The 12,823-nt window shown below is 45.5% G+C and overlaps 1 protein-coding gene across 5 annotated transcripts in view; it reads right to left on the minus strand.

The window, feature by feature from the left end:
- Positions 1-846: 846 nt before the first annotated feature.
- Positions 847-12,823, minus strand: part of VPS53 (VPS53 subunit of GARP complex) — a 135,946-nt gene continuing 123,969 nt past the window's right edge. For 3 of the 5 annotated variants that reach the window (XM_042915541.1, XM_042915542.1, XM_042915543.1), the window contains 3 exons: positions 8,045-8,182; positions 6,425-6,529; positions 1,970-5,919 (listed from right to left, as the gene is read on the minus strand). In XM_042915541.1, coding sequence (XP_042771475.1) covers positions 5,749-5,919; positions 6,425-6,529; positions 8,045-8,182 — 414 coding nt within the window. In that variant the 3' untranslated portion in view covers positions 1,970-5,748. The other 2 variants (XR_006196442.1, XR_006196441.1) reach the window with 2 other exon arrangements.

The following is a 12,823-nucleotide window of genomic DNA, read 5'->3' on the forward strand; positions in this document are numbered from 1 at the left end:
CCAAATGGGAGGAGGCACGGCAATTGTACAAATTCCATTTGCTTACTGAGCAGAAGCTACCAGAGCCCTGAGATTAAGTGATAAACATCCCTAGGGGACAAAGCACTGAACCCTGTTTAACTTTAATATCCCTCTATCACTTAGCATTCTCTGTATCAATATCCCCAAAGCGGATTGAAAACCCAGATTATAGGGATTCAGCTGGCCTTGGGAAAGGTCTAAACTTCTTTGAAAGGCAACTGTAAAGTAATGCAAATAGCTGGTGAACCTCTGCCTGTCCCAAGATATTCTTACGTAGTTTTTTGGGTATTGTAGGAAAGGGGAAAAAAAAAAAAAAGGAGGGCAGGCAGGAATTCTGTCCCTGCCATGAATGGCCAGTTGAAGTCTGGTCTATGGACACCGGACACCGTATTTAAAGAATTTGTTTGGAAGGGAGCCTTTGGCAACCTTTCTAATTTGCCTTCAGAGGAAACGTGCCACATTTTCCACAACAGGCAGCCCAGCCAACACCACCAGGAGGGAGGAAGCTGTTTTCTGTCTGTAGGGTTATCCCTAAATACTGTGGAAATAGCAGCTGTTAGGACAAGGGGAATAGAGGGTTCGGAGAGTCTTAAAACGCTTGAATAAGTTGGATATCACAAGCATGACCTGAAAAGGCAAAGACTTGGGGCACCTGGGTGGCTCAGTCGGTCGAGCGTCTGACTTTGGCTCAGGTCACGATCTTGTGGTTCGTGAGTTTGAGCCCCGCTTCGGGCTCACTCTGCACTAACAGTGCGGAGCCTAGGAGCCCGTTTTGAATTCCGTGTCTCCTTCTCTCTCTGCCCCTCCCCTGCTCACGCTCTGTCTCTCTCTCTCAAAAATAAATAGACATTACAATTTTTTTTTTTTAAAAGGCAAAGACTAGCTATTCCGCTGCTCACCCCCGAGGCAGCCTGCACACAGCAGCATGGTTATGTTGTCCCCTGGCCATTTTGTTCAAGTCAGTCCAGGGACAGAACAAGCCCTATGGCCACCCACCATCCAGCCAGGCCGGGCACTGGTGGTTCAGGCCTGGCGAGCGATAATGGACATTTACTTCGTTTTTCACGCTGCCTGATGGCTGACAGAGCGCGCAACCTGGTCTCCTGTGACCTACACAGTCCTATTAATTATAATCCCCTTTTACAGATCCTGAAAACTAAGGTTCGGAGGACTAAGGACTCGTCCAACGTCAAGTCAAAGTGCCGTAACCGGACCTGGAGACCAGGTCCTTCTGTAGAAATTTCCAGTCTCAGGCTGCTTTTGTTTCAGATGGACACATTCTTCCTACCCTGCTGCTCTCCAGTGGCTGGTTATATTGGTGACAAGGACGAGAACGGGGCAGGCGAGCCACCTCGCACTGCTCTTCTGGAGGGTTCTAAGGAAAAGTCTCTTTTCTCATCAGATTGATCTCTGGGTACCCCAGTTTAGTGGGGAGAGGGTGGAAATAAAGAATGGAAACTAGGTAAGGCTCTTGAAGCCAGCCTAATGGAAGTGCTGCAACAGATTTTCCACCGCTGAAGGAAACGCCAGACTTCCCAAAAAGTTCACTGCAAAATGCCCACCCACTTATTACGGAAACAGGATTAACTTACTGTGTACAGGACAGAACTCATCTGCAGTCACATGGAAAAGCAGGCTGTGACCGGAACAGTAAGGTGGAGAAGGGAAAGTCAACAGGACAGAAATTCAGAGCACAAGAAGGGTTCCAGATCGGACGCAACACACTCTACGCGTATTTAGAGGTGTCCAGCAGACTGGACGTGCCAGGACCGTGCTGATGAACGAGTCTGTTTTCAGGCACTGCTTCCTTCGGCCGTCAGGGAAGGGGCACATCTTCACCGGGGAGAAGGGGAGACGCTGCGGAGGGCCCGAGGTTCACAGGCTTCCTGATTCTTTCCTATTGTCCGTTCTGTTTTCTGTCATCAGTAAGGAAATACACCCTAGCAAATGACATCCAGTAATGCTTTAATTAACTGTAGTACTTTATGCTCCAATATGCACCACGAAATCACTTCCAGATGGGGGAAATGAAAGATATTTACACAAAAAAGCAGTCCCTTTATTTTAAGGAAATTGATATCTCCCACAAGTATAGAACTTTGAGGGTCTGGGAGGCTATCTATTTTGATAAATACTAGGATCAGACTGGAAATTGAGATTTACGATATAAAACGGATGCCAACTTTTCATGTGTCCGTGTTTCCAAGGCTATTGTTTAAATGGCCCGATGCAGTTCTAATGATTTTATTTTTAGAAATCTGACTTGGAGTAGAGAAGTGTGAAACACTTGCTCTCACTGTCAGCCAGCTAGTTATTCTGGAGATTTCTCCTCCTAGGGAGAGGAATTACATTTCCAGCTGTGACCTTTTGGCATTTCCCCTAGCATTCCGTAAACAGGGAGCTAGGTTTCCTTGTCCAACAGCAATTCAGGATGGGCTGGTGGAGCACCCCCACATCAGGCAGCAGCCACAGACGTGCTTGCTCGCCCTGTCCGGTCCTAACTGTCACCCTGCTCCCTCGCAGTCTGCTCTCACTCTCGTTTGATCTGCACCCAAGAGCCATCCTCGGCTTGAGAAAGGAGGCACCTTTTTCTGGGGGGAAAGTCCTAGGTACTAGTTCTTGGGTCTTTAAGAGAGGGAGGAGTGGCGACAGTTTCACTTCCAGAACCGAACTTGGAGGTCCAAACACTCTGTCCACCCATTGTGGTTCCTATCACATGGTTATGATTCAGACAGAAGTTTCTCCGCCCTGGCCACCCCTAAGTCAGCTATCAGGAAGTCTGTCCATAAAAGTAGATCTTCATCAATTATAAATTACCAATATGTATTTTAACCACATAAAGTGGCTTCAAGTTTTTTTTTTTTTTTTTTTTTTTGCTTTTTTTTTTTAGGAGTTAGAGAAAGTGGGGGGGAGGAATGGGCACAATATCTAATTTAGCTTAATAACAGAGTTCTTTGTTACTGTTTTTATCTCCTTTATGTATGTTATTTTGAAGTGACAATCATATATCAAATTTCTCTTTGGGGCCAGGTTGTCAAAACGGCAAGAATCTTAGTCTGTATGGGGACAGCACAATTCTGGCATGGTCCCTGTCATCAACACAAGCTTCAAATTAAAGCCCCTGGATGTTAGCAAAGAGTCTTTCCCATGTTGGTACCAGCTCAACGATACAGTAATTACACTTGCTTAGAGAGTTGGGAAAAATAAATCTTCACGAAAACGTGCTACGGGAACACTTTGATAAAGCAAATGTTGCTCTATTGCAATAGTTTCTAACAAGGGGGGTAAATGTTCCAATCACCCACATGCCCAGACCCCACTCCAGACTTCCTGATTCAGAATCTCCAGGCAACTGTATTTGTAAAATGGGCCCCAGGTGATTCTGATGCATACCCCCAGTTGAGAAACATGCAGTCTTTAGAAGATGCATACGCGGAATTCAGACTCTATCAACGAGACATTTAGCATAACTCCTACTGACATCTGTGGGCTCCTTGGAGATTACTGACAATGTAATAAATCAAGAAAGCAACTTCCCTGGCTGTGACCACCAACGGGGGGGAAACAGCAGCTTGACATCTCAATGCGTTACGGAGCCGTACAGAAAACAACTTCTCAGAATGAACCAGAGAGAGAAGTGCGGGTCTATAAACACCGAGAGTGACAAGAACCAGGTGCAAGAGTCCACTGGCTCTCCCGGCTCCCCAGGTTGATGACAGATGGCTGAAGTGCCTGTGCTGTTTGGAGATGGGCCCATCAGCCCTTCTTTCAAGGGCAGGAAGAGAATGTTAACCTCCCTCAGTGCGCGCTGTGGGGCGTCACCGGGGCAGCAGGACGGCTGTCCCGGCAAAGTGAAGTCCGGGCAGTGTGCGGCCTGCGCTCGCCCCGTCCCCTCCCCGGCCTTTCTGCACTTTTCTCATTTAGCAATCTTTCCCTAAGAGAGCTCAGCCAAAGGTCACACCTCTTACTTTCTTCTCGGTGTTGTCCAGTTTGAGACGCTCAGCACATACGAGTCATACTGACTAGCAAGAAGAGACTGGAAGCCGGTGAAGAAGTGAGGCCTGGGATCAAAGCTGCGGCCGATGGGCTGAGTCTGGGACAAGGCTGATGGAGGGGAAGGGGCACCGCACAGACTGGTTGCATTGGAAAACAAGAAAGGGAAAAATAATCAGTTCCTGGTCTGGTTTTCAAACCTTAAAGTTTCCTCCTTTATGGCTGTCACAAGTTTTATGGATTTTCAGGAAACTTCCTCTATCCTGAAAACTCATTTTTGAGCGCTATTTGATATCCCAATTTTATCCTGAGGGCCTGTTATGTGCATTTTCTGTAAAGAGCTCCTCCTTCCTCCTCAGCGCTCTCTCCCCACCTGGCCAACACATTGTTCAGAATTCCCGAACAATGCAGACACGAAAGGCGGCTGCCCTGAGGCTGTGGTCCCGGTTAACTGAGGCTCGGTTTCCACTGAACCAGGCAAGTCAGGGCAGCTACCTGACATGCTGCCCGTTCTCATGCTGCAGGATGATGTGGGGACTGAGTGGCTCTAGGGGGCAGCTCTCTTCTGCAAAGCCATGCTGGCTGAGAGCCAGTGGACAGGCCGGGCAGGCCGGGGGTCAGGCTGTGTTCTGGGCTGGCGCAGGCTCTGAGCAGGTGTTTAAGGTCAACATTCTGTTCTGAAGGTATGTCGTTCTGGCACCTCACATCACCTCTGTCGTTTCAGATCATTCTGGAAAGTAATGTGGGTTTGAAAATACATGGCCAGGAAGGGGATTAGAGGGTCCAGGCCTCCTGTGCTGTCCCACAGCATCATCTGAGGAGAAAGCTTAGGACAAGGTTTCTAGGAAAACTTCCTAGTTTCTTTTCACAGAAGGCAATGCCTCCCCTAGAAGTCAGGGCCAGAGTGGGAATAAAGAAATGGAGAAAATAATCTGCTTACAGCATGCGGTGAGTATGCCGAGCAGAATCCTCTCTCCAAGGCAGATATGGGTGTACCCCCATACCCAGGCAAGGAGCCCCAGGGCACAGAGGGCACCTGCTTCTGAGGCCTAGCACATACTGTCTTCCTGGGTGAGACACACAGAGGGACTTTCTCCTGAGACACATACAGAGAGGGGACCGGAGATTACTGAGATAACCTGGCCTAGGCATGACAATACATACCAGGAGATGGATCTAGAAGGAAGAATGCACCTGCTTCCACTGCCTTCATCAGGCAAGACGAATGTCCTACAGCTGCAATGTGCCACTGCATTAGCTCAGGCCCCAGAGCCAAGCCCACAGAACAGGGAGCACAAATCTTAGGGTCTGGCTGCAGGGGTAACCTCCCACAGCAGCAAGTGGAGGAAGGGGTGAGATCCAGGGCTTCTGGCCAGGTGGGGCAGATAGGGCCACGTGCCAGAAGGCGTGACAGCAGAAGTGAGGCTGTAAAGCCAGTGACGAGCAGCTCACGAACACAAGTGAACCGCAGGGCCCTTTCACCCACCGCTGCCTCTGCTATAGAATCAAAGACCAACTCTGTAGCCTTTTTATCACCCTGCCCTTGCTTGGCTTTTGGATTAGGACAAGAATTAAGACAGTTCATGGAGAAGACACATGAACAACCCAAATGTCCCAGGAGGTTTCAGGATTGATGATCTGAGAGTCAGGGGGAATGCAGGATTGGTGGGGGGCTTCCAGGCAGCCGGGTGCTGAGGGGCACCAGCCAGGGAAAACAGTGCCCCATGCATGCTCCTACAGTCTCTTTTTAATCAGTTTCTCTAGTTTGCGGATGCGAGAGGATTCCTGTTCTGGTGTCGGAGCCAGTAGTGACAGTGAGCCGGAGCCTTCTGGCCCTGAAGGCGGGGTGGGGAGCCTCTGGCGCAGGAGCTCCAGCATGCTGCTCTGCTCGCTTCTCTTCAGCCCCTGAAGTTGAAAGAGAAAGGAGGGTAATCATGACATCTGGCCCCAGTAAGTCCCTAGGGGAGAGTGCAATATCTCGTGTGCTGTTAGCCACGGCTGTGCAAACAGCATAATTGCTCTAGGCTGAAGATGAACACTTCCTTCGGGGGCGTTGCCTGCCGTGGGTAGTAGCCTGAGAGAAGAGCGGAGGGAAGAAAAACGGGAAAAACGGGTGAAAGGAAAGGAGAGAAAGAAGGGGCGGAGAGAAGGGACAGTTCACTCCTTCCGCCCCCAGCCTCTGCTGAGCCTTTGGTTCTCCATGGGGCTCGGAGGTACCAGCAGAGTCAGGAAGTTATTTTGTCCGGGGTCCTTCTCCTCAGAAGACGTCTTAGAATCTGGTTTGTGGTCTGGGGCTAGGCAGATGCACTCTGAGAAAGCTCCCCAGGAGCCCGTATCCAACCCCCTGGTTAGGAACCACTGCGTGTGAGAAGGATGTGCAAGTGTGGACAAAACAAGACAGCGAGCTAACCTTCATGTCCAGTATCTTCTGGAAGGTTTCTGTGTTGCAGTCCGTAAGGAGTTTGATATAGTTGTCAACAAACACCACCAGCGGTTCGTGAGGGGCCATCACTACCTGCAGGGGAGGGAGACAAGAGTGGGCCTGCAGGAAAACTCATGACTGGAAAGCAGGGGATCATTTTTCCTTACTTGCAAGCTGACCACAAAATGGATTCTGCAAGATTTCCTTAAGCGGCAGCAACCCTAAACTCAGAAATGTCCCGACGGCCTATTTCATCTCAACGTTCAATTACCGCAATGTTTCTTAAATTTATTAAAGCATAAATATCACCTGGATTGCTTTTTAAGTGTAGATTTCTAGGTGCCTCCCCTGAAGATCTGAACTCAGAGACCTGGGGTGGGGTCCTCCCACGTGGTTTTTAAGTATCGGGACCATTTGTGAAACGCTGTGCCGGAGAGCCTCCTGTTCTGAGATGGGGGTTCATGATACCTGCTCCTACTGTCCCAATGCGTCTTTATCCCTGAGGAATGACTCACGAAACCCATAGATCTAAATGGATTTTCTCAAGGACAAAAATCCCAAACTTGCCTTTCAAGACTTAAAATCTGAACTTCATTTAACTACATGCACTTAAACTGTCAATTAATCTACAAACAGAAGGAAACTGAGGGCATCACAATCTTCAGATCCATTCCGGTTTGGTTTTGGAATGCAGGAACTCCTGAGAATGGACCAGAGGGTGACAAGCAGTATTCACTCAGACACTCCCTGCAGATCGCTCCCCAACTGCACGCTCCCCTCTCCGGTGAGTGAGCCAGCTGGGGGAAGAAGCCGATTAGGCCGCTTCCAGTTTCCTCCGGCCTGGGCTCAAGGTCTGTGCAGGAACCTCACCTGGTCCCACTGATGGGACATAGCTACTCTTCACTCCCGCCATCATTCGAGCCATTCTGTTTGGGAGACAGGCCTGACGAGCTTGCAGGCCCTGTACTTTTAGGAACATTTCATGATGGTTCCATTTGTTCTCCAGCCTTCTCCCCTCCCCCAAACAGGCCCCCCTCTCTTCTCAACAAGTGCAGGTGAAAATCAGATGCAGGTGCTCAAGGCTTCAGACATTCTCCATATCATCACCCCACATATAATAGTTTGTTAAACGGGGCCTAAAGCCCCCGTTAAAGCCTATTTGCTGATCAGATTCAGTTACTGCAACATCTGCTTGGAGTTCCTGGAAAGTTGCAGGGTATAGAAAGCTAAAGAGGTTTATGTGGGAAAGTGAGTAACTGATAGCTGGGCTAAATTCCTGCTGAGAAGTAAAGAGATCCTTGACTCAGACACTGATTCACAGCGACAGCCCCACCTAATTTCCAATCTTGGCCAAATCCTACAAGAGAATCCCATTACAACGAAAAATTCATTTGTCACAAAGAATTACTGATCCCCTGAGTAACTGTCCACTGACTTTCAACAATCTCTGATGAGGCCCAAATCTGGTCCAGCCAAAGAATGTGGACAATCCTTTGGGGCTGATGAGGACAGCCCTCATCTGTACTTTCAAAACCAGTAGTCCTTCGAATAAACCACCAGATAACCAGCCCCTTTTAATAGAAACCCTGAGGAAGACACAAGACCCACCTTGAGTATCATTTCTGCCCGGGTCATGCCTTTCACAACAATTTTAGTGTAACTGGCAGGTGCTTTCCTCACCACCTGTGAGCCAATGGAAGGTAGATCAAGCAGGACCATCTTCAAGGAATGGGTGTCCAGCAGCAGCTGTGGGAATGAAGCAGATTACTAGCCACTTCATGGGGACACAGCACTTAGTATACCTATGCTGATGAATACCATTTTCCTGGAGCGCCTGGGTGGCTCAGTCAGTTAAGTGTCTGACTTTGGCTCAGGTCATGATCTTGTGGTTCACAAATTCGAGCCCTGCGTGGGGCTCTGTGCTGACAGCTCAAAGCTTGGAGCGTGCTTCGTATTCTGTGTCTCCCTCTCTCTCTGCCCCTCCCCACCCCATGCTCTGTCTCTCTCTCTCTCAAAAAAACCAAAAGCAAAAGCAAGCATTTTCCTGATTTCTCCATTCTTGATGGAGAGAATTTGGAAAATCAACAGAAATATAAAAGGAAAAACATTTGTTACATACAATTCCCATTACCCAGGAAAAAACCAAGATGACACAGTTAAATGTTGGTAAGAGAGTAGATCTTAAATGTTCTCACCACAAAAAAGAAATGGTAATTATGTGACAGGATGGGGGTGTTAGTTAATGCTGTGGCGGGAATCATTTTACAAGATATTAACGTATCAAACTAACACACTGTGTATCCTTTGTACTCACACAATGTTATATGCCAAATATATCTCAATAAAGCTAGAAAAAATGTGGTCTAATTTCTGCCAGTTAAAAACTAAATTAGGAGCACCTGGGTAGCTCAGTTGGTTAAGCGTCTGACTTCCGCTCAGGTCATGATCTCGAGGTTCCTGAGTTTGAGCCCCGTGTCAGGCTCTGTGCTAACAGCTCAGAGCCTGGAGCCTGCTTCAGATTCTGTGTCTCCCTCTCTCTCTCTGCCCCTCCCCTGTTCCTGCTCTGTCTCTCAAAAATGAATAAACGTTAAAAAAATTAAAAAAAAAAAATCTACCGCTTAAAATAAAATGAGGCTATATCAAAGATACATAAGCAAAGGAAAAAGACAAACTAGAAAAGCGTATGTGCGGTACGGGCAAAGGAATACCATTCAGAACACATAAAGAATCCTATAAATCAACAAGAAAAAGATGAGCAACCCCAAAGCAATAATAACACCAACAGTGGAGCAAAGATTTGAACTGGCAACTCACAGAAGCAGAAACTGAAGTGCCTACAAGGCAAGTGAAATGATAGTTAACCTTATTAGTAATCTAGTAAATGCAAATTAAAACCACAATTGTATACCATTTCATAATCATGAGATAGGCACAAGTAAAAAGGTTGATGATATCAAGTGTTGGCATGGATACAGTGCAATGAAATTCACACTTGTGGTAAGAGTATAAATTAAAGCACTTTGGGGGGAATTCAGTAATATTTCCTGCTCGTGCATGTGCATAACCCATAACACAGCCCTCACACTTACATCCTTGAGAGAAATTCTTGCCCCCGTGAAAAATGTTCCCTGCATCCGCTGTCTATAAAAGCAGAAGACTGGGCGTGCCTTGGGTGGCTCAGTTAGGTAAGCGTCTGACTCTTGATATCAGCTCAGGTCATGATCTCATGGTTCATGAAATTAAGCCCCTCATTGGGCTCTGCACTGACAGCATGGAGCCTGCTTGGGATTCTCTCTCTCTCTCTCTCTCTCTCTCTCTCTCTCTCTCTCTCTCTCTGCTTCTCCCCCGCTTGTTCACACACATATGCCCTCTCTCTCAAAATAAATAAATAAACATAAAAAAAAAAAAAAAAGTAAAACCAAAAGACTGGAAACAATCTAAATGTCCATCAACAGCAGAATGAACAAACAAATGGTGGCATATTCGTGCAATGGAACAAGATACTGAAGTTGAAATGAATGAACTCAAACAACATATATCAATGTGGTTAAATCTCAAAAAACATTGTTAGGCAAAAATAGCAAGTGGGGAAATGATACAGTTAGTACCACTTGCATAAAGTTTTAAAATGCAAAACAAAATCACGTATCATTTGAGAATATATACACACGCAACATACCAAAATACACACGGGAATGATAAAAATCAAGATCAGAATAATGGTTACCTTTGGGCACGGAGGGAGGGGAATGGCAGGGTAGAGTCCACAGTGGGCTTCGGTAGTAATTGTAGGATTTCCTTTATAAGAAAAACTAAAGCAAACTAGAGCATGTTAAGATTTGACCCAGCTACGTGTTACACCAGTGTTCCCGACACTAGTTCCTATACTTTTGTTAACTGGGAATATTAATATTTTCTCTTTTTGTCACTCCTTCTCTGTTTTGTTTTTGTTTTATGGAATGCTATTTGACGCTTGGTGAGGATTCAACTTTACCTTCCATGTAGCAAATTTTCAGAGGCTTGTCAAAATCAAAGCCATGTCTTAGCATTATTTGTCGGTGGGAAAAACACGATTAGGTTTTAAAACACATGAGGATACTTCCTACTTTTTCTACACTTCCTACTTCCCAGAGATATATTATATGCATAAATAATTGTATAGTCTTAAGTGACAGGAAGAGTTTTGAACGAACTTGACATAATTCTCTGGGTCTCCCATATCTTGAGAGAGATGACATTTTCAGTCCCTGGCCAGTCACAATAAAATTCTGTTCTCACCAGACAGCTGAACAGATGGAGACCTTGGTCTCAGGTTTTACAAAAAGCAATGAAGTCAGAAAAGGCAAGAGTTAGTCTGACAGAGACTTTGCAGCTGTCTATAGGAAGTGCAGGTGAAAGGCCCCATTTATCATGAAAATCTGCTGGCTTTCCCCTTCGAAAATAGCTAGCAGTTCATCTTCTTAGGCATGAAGCACTGGAGAAAGAGATGGCCATCAGCCAAATTTGTTTGAGCCTCAGAGAAAATTTTGGGGTGCTATAGCTCTTGTCGGTGTGCTCTTGGGGCATAAGGCTGGCCAGCACCCCACGCCCGTGAAAGGTCATCACCCAGCAGCAGAAAGTTTGGAGGGTTCACTTCTGAAGCCTCTTACAACTCTTGGGGGACATCGTGACTGGCACTAGTGATGAAGACCTTAAGAAGAGAAGATCAAGGCACACGCCTAGAAGGCATAGAAGCACGTGCACACTGCTAAGTTCTTCTTCAATGAGGTGGCACAGTTCAAGATACAAGGAACGAATGGACCAAGGTGAGGAGACATGCCATTTCTTTTCTTTTTTAAATTTACGTCCAAGTTAGTTAACATATGGTGCCCTTTTTCTTTTTCTTGAAAGATTTTACTTTTAAGTAATCTCTATGCCCAACACGGGGCTCGAACTCATAACCCTGAGATGAAGAGGTGCATGCTCCACTGACTGAGCCAGCCAGGCGCCCCTCCTTTCTTCCCCTTTTAAATTTAGATGAAAGCTTCATACAGTAAAGTATAGGAAAACCAAGTGTATAGCCTCATAAACTTTTACATACATAGACACTCTACTGTCTAATTAAAGATAGAGGACATTTGTGGTATTCCAGAAGGCTCCCTCGTGTTCTCTTCCAGTCAGTGCTCTCCCCGCCTTCCCGACAAAGGTAACTACTCTTCTGCCCTCTGTGTTAGTTTACTGCTCATTACCCTGCCTATGAGCGTTCTTGTACATGTCTTTGATGCATACACCCTCATTTCTTCGGGGTGGAATCTGCCCAATGTAGAATTGCTGGGTCATGGGGTAGACAGATACATGTTTAACTTTAGTAGAGATGGCCTAACAGTTTTCCAATGTGGCCGTGCCAATCTCCATTCCTACCAGCGATGTATGAAAGTTTCAGATGCTTCGCATTCTCACCAACACTTGGTATTGTCAGTCTTTTTACGTTCTGGCCATTCTGATAGCAGAGTGGCTTTCATTTACATTTCCCTGGATGATTAATAATACATTTATCGGCTTTCCAGGTATCTTCTTTTTGAACTGCCTATTTAAGTCTTTTGCCACTTTGCTACTGGTTGATCATCTTTTTCTAATTGATTTATTAGGTTTTTTTTTTAGTGTTTTTTTTTCAATTTTATTGAAGAATGACAAATACAATTACATATATTTAAAGTGTACAATGTGACGACCTGGTATGCATATATACTGTGGAGTGATACCAAGATCAAGGCAATTAATCGTTTTTGTGTGTGTGTGGTGCTAACGCTCACAACCTGTTCTTGGCACATGTCAAGTACATAAAATACCTATTATTAATTATAGTCATCATGCTGTATATTAGGTCCTCAGAACTTATTCATCTTGTAACTGAAAGTCTGTACCCTTTGACCCACATCTCCCAATATTCCCTCTTCCACCAGCCCCTGGCAACTCTCATTCTATTCTCCAAGTCTATGCTTTTTGTTTTTGTTTTTTTAGATTTCACATATAAGTGATATGTCAGAGGTTTTAAAAATATATTGAGAATGAGTACTTTGTTAGTTGTATGCATTGCAACTATCATCTGCTACTCTGTAGCTTGTTTTTTGATGAAAATAAGTTCTGAATTGTAATTATTCCAAATAATCTTTTCTTGGACGATTAGTACTTTCAATGTTTTGTTAAGGAATCTTTGCCTAACTCAAAGTCATAAAGATATTTTCTTATATCTTCCAGAAGCTTTATTGTCTTATCACTTTTAGAGCTTTAATCTACCTGGAATTGATTTTTTAAAAGCTGAGATACAATTCGTATATAGTAATATTCGCCTTTTAAAAGTATAATTCAGTGTTTTTAGTTAAGTATATTCACAAGGTTGTGCAACCG

This window comes from Panthera leo, chromosome E1 (genome assembly GCF_018350215.1).
Source record: "Panthera leo isolate Ple1 chromosome E1, P.leo_Ple1_pat1.1, whole genome shotgun sequence".
Lineage (NCBI taxonomy): Eukaryota > Metazoa > Chordata > Mammalia > Carnivora > Felidae > Panthera > Panthera leo.